At 39.3% G+C, this 13,405-nt stretch overlaps 1 protein-coding gene across 1 annotated transcript in view; it reads left to right on the forward strand.

Moving 5' to 3' along the window:
- Positions 1-1,145: 1,145 nt before the first annotated feature.
- Positions 1,146-13,405, forward strand: part of LOC121068368 (opsin-5-like) — a 32,255-nt gene continuing 19,995 nt past the window's right edge. Inside the window, exons 1-2 of the mRNA XM_040553490.1 lie at positions 1,146-1,471; positions 10,220-10,425. Coding sequence (XP_040409424.1) covers positions 1,351-1,471; positions 10,220-10,425 — 327 coding nt within the window. The 5' untranslated portion in view covers positions 1,146-1,350. The remainder of the gene's footprint in view (positions 1,472-10,219; positions 10,426-13,405) is intronic.

Raw genomic sequence — 13,405 nt, forward strand, 5'->3', positions numbered from 1 at the left:
TTATCCTGTAAGGATCTCAGAGAGCCTTGCACAAAGAAAGGCAGCTGACAGACAGTATTTCTAGAAGTGTAGAAATGGCAAAACTTCTCCTAAGGTCATATATGCTCCAGCCATGAGGCAACAAAAGTGCTTAAAATAGAAGGTAAGAGTCCTGACGGTCAGTTGTTTTATACATAGCATAGAAGCAGTTAGCTTCTGTTAGTCTTGAAACTGCGGCTTGCTGATGGTCGTAAAATCCAAATTCTGCTTTCAGTTGCCTCAGTAAGCTTGTTAGATTTCAGCTGGTCTTGGGGAGTGGTCAGGGTTTGTCCCAGTCTACTTTCACAGCCAACGATTTGCCTTTGAGCACAATGTGGCTATTTCTCCCTCCTCCTTGCTGCAAAGGGTTGTCCTCCATTATTATTCATCACACTTCCTTTAGCCTCTCCTGTCGAGGTGAGACGGTTATAACATTTGCTGCTTCAGAGGAACTAATTCAGACTCAAGTTTTGAATTATGACTACAGGCAGGTTGGTAAGAAAGACTATATCTGAAATGCAATCATCGATACCTCAGTAAAGACTGAAACTACTCCAAACTGACTCACTGAAAGCACATGTAATGTGTCAGCAAGACAAGATCTCATTTTTCAACAGTGTGGGATAATCCAACTGTACTTGGAATGTATAAGATTGGTAGGTGCTTAGCAGTGTAAAAATAAGATTCACAGTTCTTAAGACAATTTCCAGTACAGGTGGAAAACAAATTTTCCCTTTATTTAAAATTAGCAAGTTGTTCTGCTAGTAAAGTAACTTCATAGCTGACTACTTGTGCTGTATTAAAGTCACATTCTCAGGTGGTGACACCTTCTTTTTTAATCTCTCTGAGATATTTTTCCTCAAAATGCATTAAAAATTTAAATCCTAACAGACTTCAGTGAAGACAAAAACATGGAAGTAATGGTATTTCATCAATATATCAACATGCACTATGCTTGTGGGTGTGCCTGTGAACCTGTAGGCTATGTAGTATCACTCCATTTTAGAGGAGGTTGTCTTTTTGTTAGATACACACTCTTCATTCAAGATTTCTGCATGTAGCAGTTACAAGGATGTGAGGAAGTCTGCTACGTTTGGCTGTCACAGGTTCACAGGCTGTATTAATAGATAGGATTAGTGAATAAGCGCAGGTCTGAAGGCTGTAAAGCTTCCGTCCTTTGAGACTTCCTTCTTTAGGTTATTAGTCTCATTGAAGAGCTTCTCCAAATAGTGGGAGCAGAAACAGAAGAAAAGGCTGGATTTATTTTATTTTGCCTGGCATTTGAGATATATTGGGGTAAAGGCAAGTTCTAGGTCATAGTCTCTGTTGAAAATGTCTCTCCAGTTGTCTCCACAGGCACCCTGGAGGAACAACAACATCAGTTTTCTGAGCAGAGAGGCTGCTGTCACGGAACAAGGAGAGACTATTATAGGCTTCTACCTACTGGCTTTAGGTATGTACTTTGTTTTGACTTGGATAATAAAATGAAGCTCCTAGTAGAGTTTGGTGTAAAGCTCAAAGTGACTGACTGCACTTGGTTTTTACCGATGTTATAAAATGCAACTTTTTTCTTCAGCTATTACAAGATCTAGCTTTATTTTGCTAAAAGGTGATTAATAATGAATGCAAAAATCTTGAAAATAATAATTAAAAAAATTCAATCCTGCAAACTTTTAATTATTGTTCACTGAATTTAATATGTGGAAAGAGCACATATTAAGAAACACCTTATCAGAAGTACATATAATACTTCTCATGTCTCAGTAGCACTGAATTAATGTTCTGTGATTTCCAGAGTTTTGACTACTGCTGGTCAGTTGGCATCCTATAACTACCTCCTGCAGACACAGAAAATACAGTTCTATAGCTTTTTTTTCCCCAAATTAAACTATTTTTACTACTTTTGCTTTAATTGTTCACTGCACATGAAAATAAACTTCTTTAAACAGGACCTATGAGAGGTCTAAGGACTAGAGCATTATCCTGTGTTAGCAGTTACTATACTTTGCGTTCATTTACGTTCTCCTGTGTGACAGCTATTCTAAGTGTATAATAGCTGAAAATGGAACCTAGTATGAACTCAGCTGGATCACAGTGCAACTTTGTTGGTTTCGTTTGTTTAAATATTGTCTACTTAAGGCAGACTCACTGAAGGATATGAGCAAACCTCAGGAAATATTAAAGAATGCAGGTTTGGTAGGTAATCAAAATTTCCATCTGCACAGCCTCACAGGAAAGTTCAAGAAAATATAACTTTACATCAGTTGTTCTAAACAGCCCATACAAAAATGTTTATTTTTAAATGGCTGACGTAAGCAAATTTTTTTCTTTTTCTAAGCTTGCCATATATTGCAAGTAGCTCGCTAGCCCTCAACTAATGCTCGAAAAAAATCTGGGAAAATTACAATGTAAAACAATAAGTACTTTATGTTTATATGAGATTTTCTGTTTTATCCATAAAAAGTAGGGGGAAAAGAAGTTGGTTTGGAATAAAAAAAAAAAAAAAGTAAAAAAAAAAAAAGTAAAAAAAAAAGTATGACTTTTTATCTTATTAAGAAACTTAATTAGAAGAGTGCCTGCAAGATAAAGTGGAGTTATCTCAAATTCATCCCCAGTCTGTTCACATGTGCACACCCCGGCACAAATGGCTGGGAACAGGCTGCACCATCAGCTAATGAATTAATCAGTTGCATTTAGGACTAGAAAAACCTTGTGGGTCAGCAAGGCCAGTCCCCTGCTGTGACAATATATAATCCCATTTACAAAGCTATCATGCTTCCTCGTACAAATGGTTAGGGATTTTTGTTGTTGCTGTCACTCTTCCAATTGACAGCCTGTTCCTGACTTCATTACTATGTTGGGTAGGACCATTTTCCTAAATTTTTAGCTAAATTGATCATATGAACTTTGTCCTTTTTGTCACTCCTTTTAATTTAAATAATTTTTGTTGCCTGCAATTAATCTCCCACAGCCTCTCTATTCCCAGAGTAACATTAATATCCCATTGTCAAACTTTGTATTCCAATATTAAGCAAATGAGGGTTTTCTTTATCTCCTGTCATAATAGTGTTGCCTCTACCATCCTAGCCCATCATCCTAGCAGCGTTTTGCAGTTCCAACTTGACTCATTTTTTGAACCAGAACTGCATACAGCATCCAAACAAGATCTCACCATCATCATTCATTCATATTTACACTTCTGTAGCTCTGCTAATCCCTCCTAGTTGTGCCTGTGCGTCACACTGACAGGCAGCGCACACTTCTTCCACCAAAGGTGTTTTCCTTTGCTGCTTACTAATGCTGACCTCACATCTTATTAGCAAGTACACTTTTAAGTACTTAAGCACCGAAGCTTTTACGCTGTTCTGTTAAATTTCATTCGTTCCTAATTACTGCAGTCTTCCAAGTCACCAAGTAACTTTTATATGCTATCCAGTCATCTTCTGTCACTGATAGTTCTTGTCAGCTTTCACCAGCAATTTCATAGCTGCTATAGCTCCTTCTGGCTATGCCTCTCATGAACCTAAAACCTGTTCTGAGGCAGATCATGGAGGAAACTCATTAGTAATCTCCCTGCTCATATCATTCATGCTCAGGTCCACATCCCTTTGCAATTGTTTCTATTCCTCACCTGTGTGAATAAACAATTTCCTATATGATAACATGCAGAATATTTATTAAAGATAGTTTAGTACTTCTACACCAATTTCTTTGGAAAAATACTAGTAGGGCATAAGCTAGTTTTCAGAAGCCCTCATTACCACAGAACCTATTTTCCATTTTATAACCATCTTTTTATCCTCCCTTTAAAATTTAGTTTAAGGATCTGCTGCTGCAGGATAACTGAAAGACTCTGTAAATAAGGTCTCAAAGTCAGTGAGAAAAACTTGGAACTTCCCAATTGGGTGTGTTTTATGAGCCACCACAATATCTTCCAAAGCACTCTTTAGTACTGCTGTCAAGGAGAATCTTTCTTTGAGGGGAGTGGTGAAAATAAGCCATAAGTATAAAAATATTAGGGGGGAGAATTTCCTTTATAATCTTTCTAAAAGAATGATTTTCAGGGTTTGACAGCTGAAATGCAGACAACAAGAAAATAACAATTTTCAGCAGGAATGTTGTGTTTGGTGGGTTGCTTTTTTTTTTTTTTTTTGGAACTTGTTCCAGCTTATGGTGTTAGAATTCTGTATGTATTTCTTCCAGATCTCTTTCAAGAAATATTTGGATATGATTTTTATTTATTTATTTTTTAAATATGGAGGCAGCAACACAATTCCACTGTTAACAGCTACATAAAAAACACACCTATACACTTCATTATAATTGATGCTTTATATATCAAGGGGCCAATGCATTCGGCCAAGCACTACCTGTTTTTGAAAATGGACAAATACATGAACCAACAAGTTATTACCAAAATATTTCAAACTTTGTAACTAGTCTAAGCTTCATCTGAGTTTACTTATTGAAGTCTATTTGTAACTGACTTCATCTGCCCCATATATCTGTAAAGCTGCAGTCCTACTGTGATAACTTCATACAGCTGCTAAAGGTTGCACATTCATTAGTTTTTAAGTGCTCCAGATCCTCCTGACAAGCTTATAAATGCTTGGCATGTCACAGCTGCTATTCTTGAAACTTACCACCAGATTCAAAACTGCTAGCTAAGTCAAATCCAGACTGGTGGGGTGGGGAGAAATGGCATTTTTTTCCCCGTAAATATTAATTGTAATCCTAAAGTAATTGTTCTTTTCTGTGTTTAGACACAATTTGCTCTGTGCTCATTTTCCTAGTTCCCTAGGTTCATATTTAACTGGGGCTGTTAGAATGAAAGTTTGGCATAAAAGAAAATTTTGAGCATGACAGAATATTTGATAGAAAACAAATTCTGACTTTCTGTGAGTGGTCACATCAGAAGGGCATGCTGAGAGCATTACCAGCCTGATCTGAAAATGGGAATGGACCACAAGACACAAACTTGCCTTTAAATGGCACTCATTTCTGAATGGTGTCAGTAAGCTGACAGACAAGTGACAGAATGAGCGTTATTTTGGAACGTTATTTGACAGCTAAACCTGAGAAGGTGGGAAAGAAAACAACCTATTCACAAAGTATCCATCCACAAAATGATCGCATTTATCGAACAAATAATCTCTCCACGCTTTGTCAAGTCTAAAATATGATGACTTTTCTTTCTGCCAAAGTTGGCAATATGCCCTAGATAGGATATTGTGTATGTATAATTAGTGGTGAAGACTGAAAACAGAACAGGGTCACTTCACAGCTGCAGTAGTTAATGACAGCTTTGCAAACTCTAGATTTTCTCACTGTTTTAGATAAAAGATTTTCAGATTAGAAAACTTGACAGCAGACTCCTTCAGATAGGGATTTACGCTTACATAGTACAGGCAGTGGAATCAGTGTTCAACTCCATTCATGCCTGCTCTATATCTAGATATTCAATCCAATTTCATTCCTAGAGGTGAAGCCAAGGGAAAACATAGTTTGTCCTATGACACTGAGCCTTCACCTTTTGTTCTTCATTATTTGAATCCTTCCACTTAAGACTGTATATTTTAAACTGTAGATGGGTGAGGTGTAACCCCCCCCCCCTTTTTTTTTAATTAATTCTTATAAGTTTTTAGAAGTAAAGCCCACACAACAGTGTATGTGTAGCATGAAGAAGCCTAAGTATGTAAAAAGGACAATTACCTGTCCTAGCTGAGCATGGATGTTGGCATCTATTGAAAATATGGATGACCAGCTCAGAGCTATTAGTTCCCCTATACCAAACTAAACTCTGAAGAGGAAAAAAACAAACAAACAAAAAACCATAAATCTAATGCGAACAATGAAATTGCACACAGGCTCTGGTGTTCATTGCTTGTTCATAGTCCTTCTCAAGCAGATGAGAGAAAAGAGGGTATGCCTACATGCTCAGGCTTGGGTGATTTGGCAGAACTCTTTGTAAAATTGTTGCATTCCACATTAGCTGTTCCCTGATCCAGACAATTCACTGTTCTCAGATGCTTTTAGCAGGGAGGTTTGCACTGTCTTTATTTATCCTTGTCTACTTTTTGGATGTTTGTTTTGCACTGGCTGGTGGACAGCATGCTGATACAGGGCTTCGCTGATAGCGTTTCGGTTCCTGACTTCCACCAGCTTGCTTGGCAGCCTTCCCATTCCTCCCCTGCAAGTCATGGATAACTGCACCAACCTCCTTTGTGGAGCATTTTTGAAATCCAAGGATTAAAATGCTCCATTAGGAGGTATTACTCCAGGGGAAGGATTACTACCGAGTTATATAAGGGCAATACAATGGTTTTTAATATTGCTTTCCATCCTGTTCCTCCTACCTCCCAGTGTTTGCAAATGTGGTACCAACTATGTTTCTGTAGGTAGAAAAGGTCTTCACAGCACTGTCCACAGATAAAAGCAGGTTCCTGAGGAGTAAGGGTGACTCTTTAGCTGTTTAGTATTTAGTGATTATCAACACTCATTTAGCCTATTCTGCTCTGATACTGGCAGTCTCACAGCAGCTGCTCTCAGTCCTGTCCTCTGTTAATGAACATCAGCAATTTTGTCATCTGCCATTTAACTGCCAGCATCCCTCGTTGATGAGCCCATATCAGACAGCATTACAGCTTGTAGGGGAGCTGCGATGGCTCTACTCTGAACCTTATGTTGAGTGGAAGTTCTCAGTTTCATCCTATCTGTTATTTTTCTCTCTCAGCCACTTAGAGATCTCAATTGGAACCTGTCTGTCCTTTATCACCAGAATTTCCTGAGGATTCTGAGATTGGCTTTGGGGGTTTTGTTTTTGTTTTGTTTTTCCATATCTTCCTGTAAGAACATTGCTGACAGCCTGCAGAAAGCAGAACTGGATTCCTCAGCTCAATCTCTTCTACCCCTTGTTTTATTGAGAGGCCACCTGGTGACACCAATGCATTATTGCACTTCAAAGTTTGGAGGTTTCTTTCTGGGGTCTGGATTGGCCCGGGATCTGCCCTGAGGCACACGTGCCTGCAAAGCAGTTGAGGAAATTCCTGCCCTCACCAAGAGTGTCAGAACTATTGCTGCATTTGCTTGGCATTACATTTTTAAACCTTTTTTCCCCCATTGTATTCTCAGGGTTGGGGGGGAGGTGTTTTCGTTTGGTTGGGTTTGGCAAAGTCCAAAGTCAGCAACTCTAAAGCAGCATGACTATCTGATGGTGCAGAGATCCAGTGTCCCACAGTCACTGCTCTGGTTAATAGTACTCTTATGTCACCACTGTTTTTGTTACTCAAAACAAAACTCACTTGTTTTCTTAGAACTGAGTTCCTCCGTGTTGTTTTTTTTTTTGGATCAGAGTACTAATAAGGCATATCTCCAAGACACACCAGGTGTTTTAGGGAGTGCATATGCCAGTGAAGGTTACCCACCTGCAGTGGTTGAAAGCATTGTGCCTGTCTTCAGAAGTGCTATGCATGCACTCTCTCTCTGATTTTCTCTCTCTCATTGCTTCCCTCACCCCCAGCCCTCAGTGTCTGAAAGTAGTTTTGAAAGTGATCACAAATACGGGGTGTCTGTCATCTTCAGCTAAAATAGCTGTATTGTTGTTTTACATAACCTTTTTCCTCATTTTTTTTCCCCTAAGACACTTTGACTGAAAACTCCCTTACTCTCCAGGCTCAAGGGAACTTGTTCTGTGTATTCCCAGCAAGTGCACATGTATGACATTGTAAGGACAGTCCTCCTATCTATTACACTGCATTGCATTGACAAAAGGTTACTGTTTACAAAGGAGGTGAAATTTTATTATGTTTGCCATTTTAGCACAGTCTCTTAATATTGACAGGGAAAATACTTCCACGCCTACTGCCTTGAAAGCTATCTTGCCTTAGAGGAGGTAGAGTTGAATGCACATAAACACCACAGCTCTCATGGTTGCACTGCAAACTGTCCTAATGCATTTCCAAAGCAGTCAGTCTTCCCATGCCCTGCTGTGCCTATTTATAACGCCGAGACCCAGAGAAAAGTTAAAAATAACTTCTGTCTTGAAGCACACAGTCTGGAAATGAGACTCCGTTAAGAAACATTGTCACCTAGTGGCCAGAATAAGGTATACTTATTGTTGTCGATCTTATAAGGACATATATCTGTATAAATACGTATGTATGTGTGTGTATATATATATATATATCTACACGTATGGATCTCAACATATCGTTACACCCATGTCTATTTCTGGTTAATGCCATATGTTGACACGTCAGCTCTTCCCAGTTTGAAAGCGCTTCAGCAACCCCTGCGTGTTTGCTACGCAAGCCAGAACGGCAGCTTCTTGGCAGTTTTACAAAGAAGTTATTAGAAAGGAAATTAGTCTGCAGAAAAAGCTGTTTGCTTTGCAGTACCGAGACTGTCCCACCAAGCACTGCCCTTCCTGCTCCAGACTAGCCGGTGTACCCTGCTGGGCTGTAAATACGTAACCTCACTGCTTGGAGAACAAGCACATTGCTCACTGGTGTTTCAGCTAGTGATGTTCCCAGCTGGCTTGGACATACAGAGGAAATTTCCTGCTAAGCCACTGCCTTGTGAGCCACAGTCTGACCGAGAAACACTGGGTTCCCATCATTTGGGGTTATTATGTTTCCCGAAGGAAGGCAGCTGCCCTCTTGTTGTGATAATAAACCTGTCAGCTGTTCTTCATCTTGTGAACTTCTCTGAATATCTAGAGGTGCTGTGCAATGCCGTCGCGTCACATCCTTCTTCAGTACATGTATTTGCATCTTGTTGTGTCTATATACAGCTTCCATACTCTGGGGTAACTACTGCTTGTGTCCTGATGGAAGATTAATGCTTTTCTCTGACCTAGTTGTTAGTTAAGGTTGCACCTTGGCACCAGCTGTGGGAAACAAATCCACCAGCTCCTAGGCTCCTACAAACTTATTCTAAGCTGCAGACACCCAGAAGAGGTGATGTTTTGCTCTGCATTGACAAGGTGAGGCGTGTGCACCTACATGGCAGCTACGTGGCAGTCATGGAGCAGGTTTTGGGGTGGAGGTGTGAGTTGATGGGAGCTAGGTGCTACCTAACCTGGTGCTCATCAGGGGTGCTCATCACTCCTGCAGCTGCCCTGGAGCTGTCCCCTTTACCAGCTAAGTCCCATTCTCAACAATGAGCCTGATGCTTATGAGTAAGCATCTTGTTAAGCGTAATTCCTTTCTACATGTCTATATCACTTCAGAAAGTGGGATGCAAACAACCCAGGTCTTGCATGGATGGGTAGAGCAATAGCCACATATATTTAGAAACTCTAGATCTCTCCAAATGAGTAGGTGACTGATTTTCACCACATTCAGAACCATCTCCCTTCCTTGTGTTTTCTTCATGTAGCTAGACGTATACAACCCAGACAACTCTGTAGCTGGACTGTAAGAGAAGGCTCAACTTTTTTTTTCCCTTTTCTTTTCTTTTTCTTTAAAAAAAAAAAAAAAAAAAAAAAAAAAAAAGAAAAGGCAGAGTTTAGAAATTAGAGTTTAGAAAGGTAGAGTTTCTTTTTTTTCTTAAAATGAAAAAGAAAAAGAAAAAGGCTTTAATGCTTCTGTGAATGTCCTTTTCTAAATGTTCTTTTTATATAGATTAAGCCATTTCCAGCTGGGACAGACTTTGTGGCAAGGAGATCCTAGACTGTTCTAAGAGAATAAACCTAATTGTATTAGCTGAAAAGGGCAGTACTTCTCCAGAAAGGACTGCTGAAGCAGCTCTGTGACTATTTGCATGAACATTTGGTATCCATTACTGTATACAACATACCTAAACAGCTGCAGCTTCTGGCAGATTTTATGTAGTCTCTGCTCCACTCTACCACTCCTTCTATTTTTTCCCTAGGAGTTGTTTCATGAGTTTCATCCATCTATTTAGGAAAAAAAAAAAAAATTTGCTCCAGGCCTTCAAATGGTGGATCTTCGGGAAACACAGCAGCAACTTATTGTGTTTATTCTGTTTTATTGCCAGTTATTCACTTGTTCCTACTTCTGAAATACACCTAGCTACTTATAAAGGTTTCATGCATAGGCTGTCCAGTGGCTAAAATACACTGTTTCAATTAATTTCTAATGGAACAAAAGGGTAGCGTTAGAAGTGACATCACACATTTACAGATTCAACTGCTGCTTGCTTTGTTTGGTTTTAGATTTCATGATTTTTTTTTTTTCAGGTTGGCTGTCTTGGTTTGGAAATAGCATTGTGATTTTTGTCCTGTATAAACAAAGACATCTTCTGCAGCCCACTGACTACCTCACATTTAACTTGGCAATATCAGATGCTGGCATCTCTGTGTTTGGTTATTCACGGGGGATCATTGAAATCTTCAATGTTTTCAGAGATGATGGATTCATTATCACATCAATATGGACTTGCCAGGTAAGACTGGATTATACTCAATTAGACAAAATAAGTGTAGCTATTTGTGTACATGCTGTGTATAAATAACAAAGCAGGACCAAAAAGGTGAAAAGAAGTACTGACTAACCTTCCAAAAGGACAGTCTTCTCTTTTGTTACATCCATAAATCTATGTGATTGATCAGCTTTTGACAAATTTTCAGTGATTTTTCCTACCGCAAAAAATCAACATACCTAACATGCTGACTGATGCTACATTTAAATGCTGTCCTTCCTACAAGAGGATTTTGTATGTTTGAAATTCATAATTTTCTTTGTAGCAGAGGGTCTAGAAACCTTAGAGAAGGTTTGTATACTGCAAGTTTCACAATTATTGCGCAAAAGATGTCCTTTGCTATAGTGTGTTTACAGTTTTACTCTATGTTCTTGTGGTCACTTGAGGAGACCAGCACCAATCAGTTCAATCCACAAATACAAGAAGATGTATTAGTGAGTTAGTCTAAAATTTCACTTTCCAGAGTAGTTTAGTCTTGGTTTTACAGAAAAACAATAGCAGAGTGGTTTCTTGTTTTGGTTGATTTTTTCCATAGTGATAAAAGGATACTTATATCATTTTTTCTTATCTATATTTACCTCTTATTATCTGCTTTATATCCTTTTTTCTTATCTTACTTGAATCAGAATTGCATCTGGAGAGTATTATGGGACTTGGACTTGTGTTTTGCAAGGTGTTTTAGACATTTAAACTAAACGAAGAAAACAAGACTGAGTTGGTTGGGGTTTGATTTTCTGGAGGCAGACTTGCACATTCCTTTCCTTCTCCCCTTCTTTCCTTCTCAGGTATCCACCAGAGAGTACTTTGCTCTTTGTAGGTGACAAGCTATTCTTCCCCTCCGCGTGAGCCATCAGAGCCATTCGCAATAGTTCCTACTGGTTTGCTTTTTTTTAGCTTCATGTCATAGCTCACACTCATGTTGGAAAGCACAGGTGCAGGCTCTGCTTTTCTTCAGCTCCCTTGCAGCCAGCCCAGTTGTTGGCACTTCAGCATTTAACTCTAAGAAACCTAGGCTCCTGCTTGACAAGGCATTTAGAGCAAAGCTTCTGCACAGGACTTGGGCGTACCCGTGAATTATAGCACGCAGCTACTTGTGCTGAATCGATTGCAACGTTATGTCTAAAGTCTTTCTGGATTTGGGGTCTATGGTATGATGAGTGACTTCTCTTTATGGCATGCTTATCCCTGAACCTGGAGGCAACTTTTTGCCGGAAATTTGAAAAATGTTATTATTGCTAATTCTGAAACACACACACCTGCATAGACAGAATATAAATATGTTCCACAGATAAATAAGCACAAGCCTGGCTCTCTGGTGCTGTCAGTAACATCTGTGAGAAAGTATATTTAATGTGAATGTCTGTTTCACGAAGGAATCAAAAATCTGAAAATGACAGGATAGCCTACAGCAAGGTATAAGTAAGATCATGATGAAGGAAAAGAGAGAGAAATAATCCTCTTTTCTTGTTTTATTTATTTATTTATTTTTATTTAAAGAGGAGGTTGAACTACTGTGCAACACAGCAGAGAGAATTTTTACAGCTTGTGTCTGCTTACCCAGAGAATAAGGTTTTTCTGCAGAACACTGATTAACCTAAGAGCTGTAGCTTCATTTAAAAAAATTTAAAAAATGTTTTCTCACTCAAAATGTATGTCCATACCCATTTGGCAGACAAGGTTTTATCAAAATGAAGCTAATTATTTCCTAATTATTAAATCCCATTATTTCTGTAATGAGAAAATCTACAATTGCGATTTAAGGTCTGTTGAGGATAAGCTTCCAGAAAACCTTTTAATTTCCTTTATTAATGGAAGCTTTTCAATTCACCAGATAAACAAAGACATACCTACAAATTGTAAAATTCACACCCAAATTTAGAATAAAACAGAATCCCATTTTGCCACATGTTTTAAGAAAGGTTGGTGCTATGGTTAGGGAATGAAAGGTGAAATCTGGATCTCTGGGTTCAGTTCCAGCTTTGCCACAGACCTTCTATGTCAGACAGGGTAAACCACTTAGGCTGAAATCCTGAACTGAGGTCTGTGGCATATCAGAAAATTTACAACCCAGCTGGTTGAAAGAGGTAGCATTAAATGACCTTTCTGGTTTCCCAGTTTTTACTACCAATGAATAGTATCAACTGTTTGTGACTTGCTGAGTGAAAATCAGGATATATTCAACAACAGGTAGGATTCCTGTTTCCATCAAGATTTTGTTCTGTCTTGAGGGTCACAAAAACAAGTTTAAACCCTGACATCCATCTTCTTGATTATTAAATTTGGCAAAACAGAAGCCAGTGATGAAAAAGTAATATTTGTTAAGATAGTTCATAATTTGTAAAAGTACTGTGGCTATCTGTGAAACCCCACCTAGAGCGCGGTGTTAAGCTCTGGGGCCCCTATTATAAAAAGGACATGGAGCAGCTGGAGTGAGTCCAGAGGAAGGCCATGAGGACGACTGGAGGCCTGGAGCACCTCTCCTATGAGGACAGGCTGAGGGAGTTGGGGTTGTTCAGCCTGGAGAAGAGAAGGCTTCGGGGAGGCCTTACAGCGGTCTTCCACTGCCTAAAAGGAGCCTACAGGAAAGTTGGGGAGGGACTCTTTGTCAGGGAGTGCAGTGATAGGACAAGGAGTCATGATTTTAAACTGTAAGAGAGGAGATTTAGATTGGATATAAGGAAGAAATTCTTTACTTAGAGGGTGATGAGGCCCTGGCACAGGCTGCGCAGAGAAGCTGTGGCTGCCCCATCCCTGGAAGTGCTCATGTCCAGGCTGAATGGGGCTTTGGGCAGCTTGGTCTGGTGGGAGGTGTCCCTGCCCATGGCAGGGGGGGGTGGAACCAGGTGATCTTTCGGGGCCATTCCAACCCAAACTATTCTATGATCTTTAGGTTTTTAGGAAGAATATTGTACTGAAATTGCAGGAAGCTTCTCTGTGTTAAAAA

This window comes from Cygnus olor, chromosome 3, assembly GCF_009769625.2.
Source record: "Cygnus olor isolate bCygOlo1 chromosome 3, bCygOlo1.pri.v2, whole genome shotgun sequence".
Lineage (NCBI taxonomy): Eukaryota > Metazoa > Chordata > Aves > Anseriformes > Anatidae > Cygnus > Cygnus olor.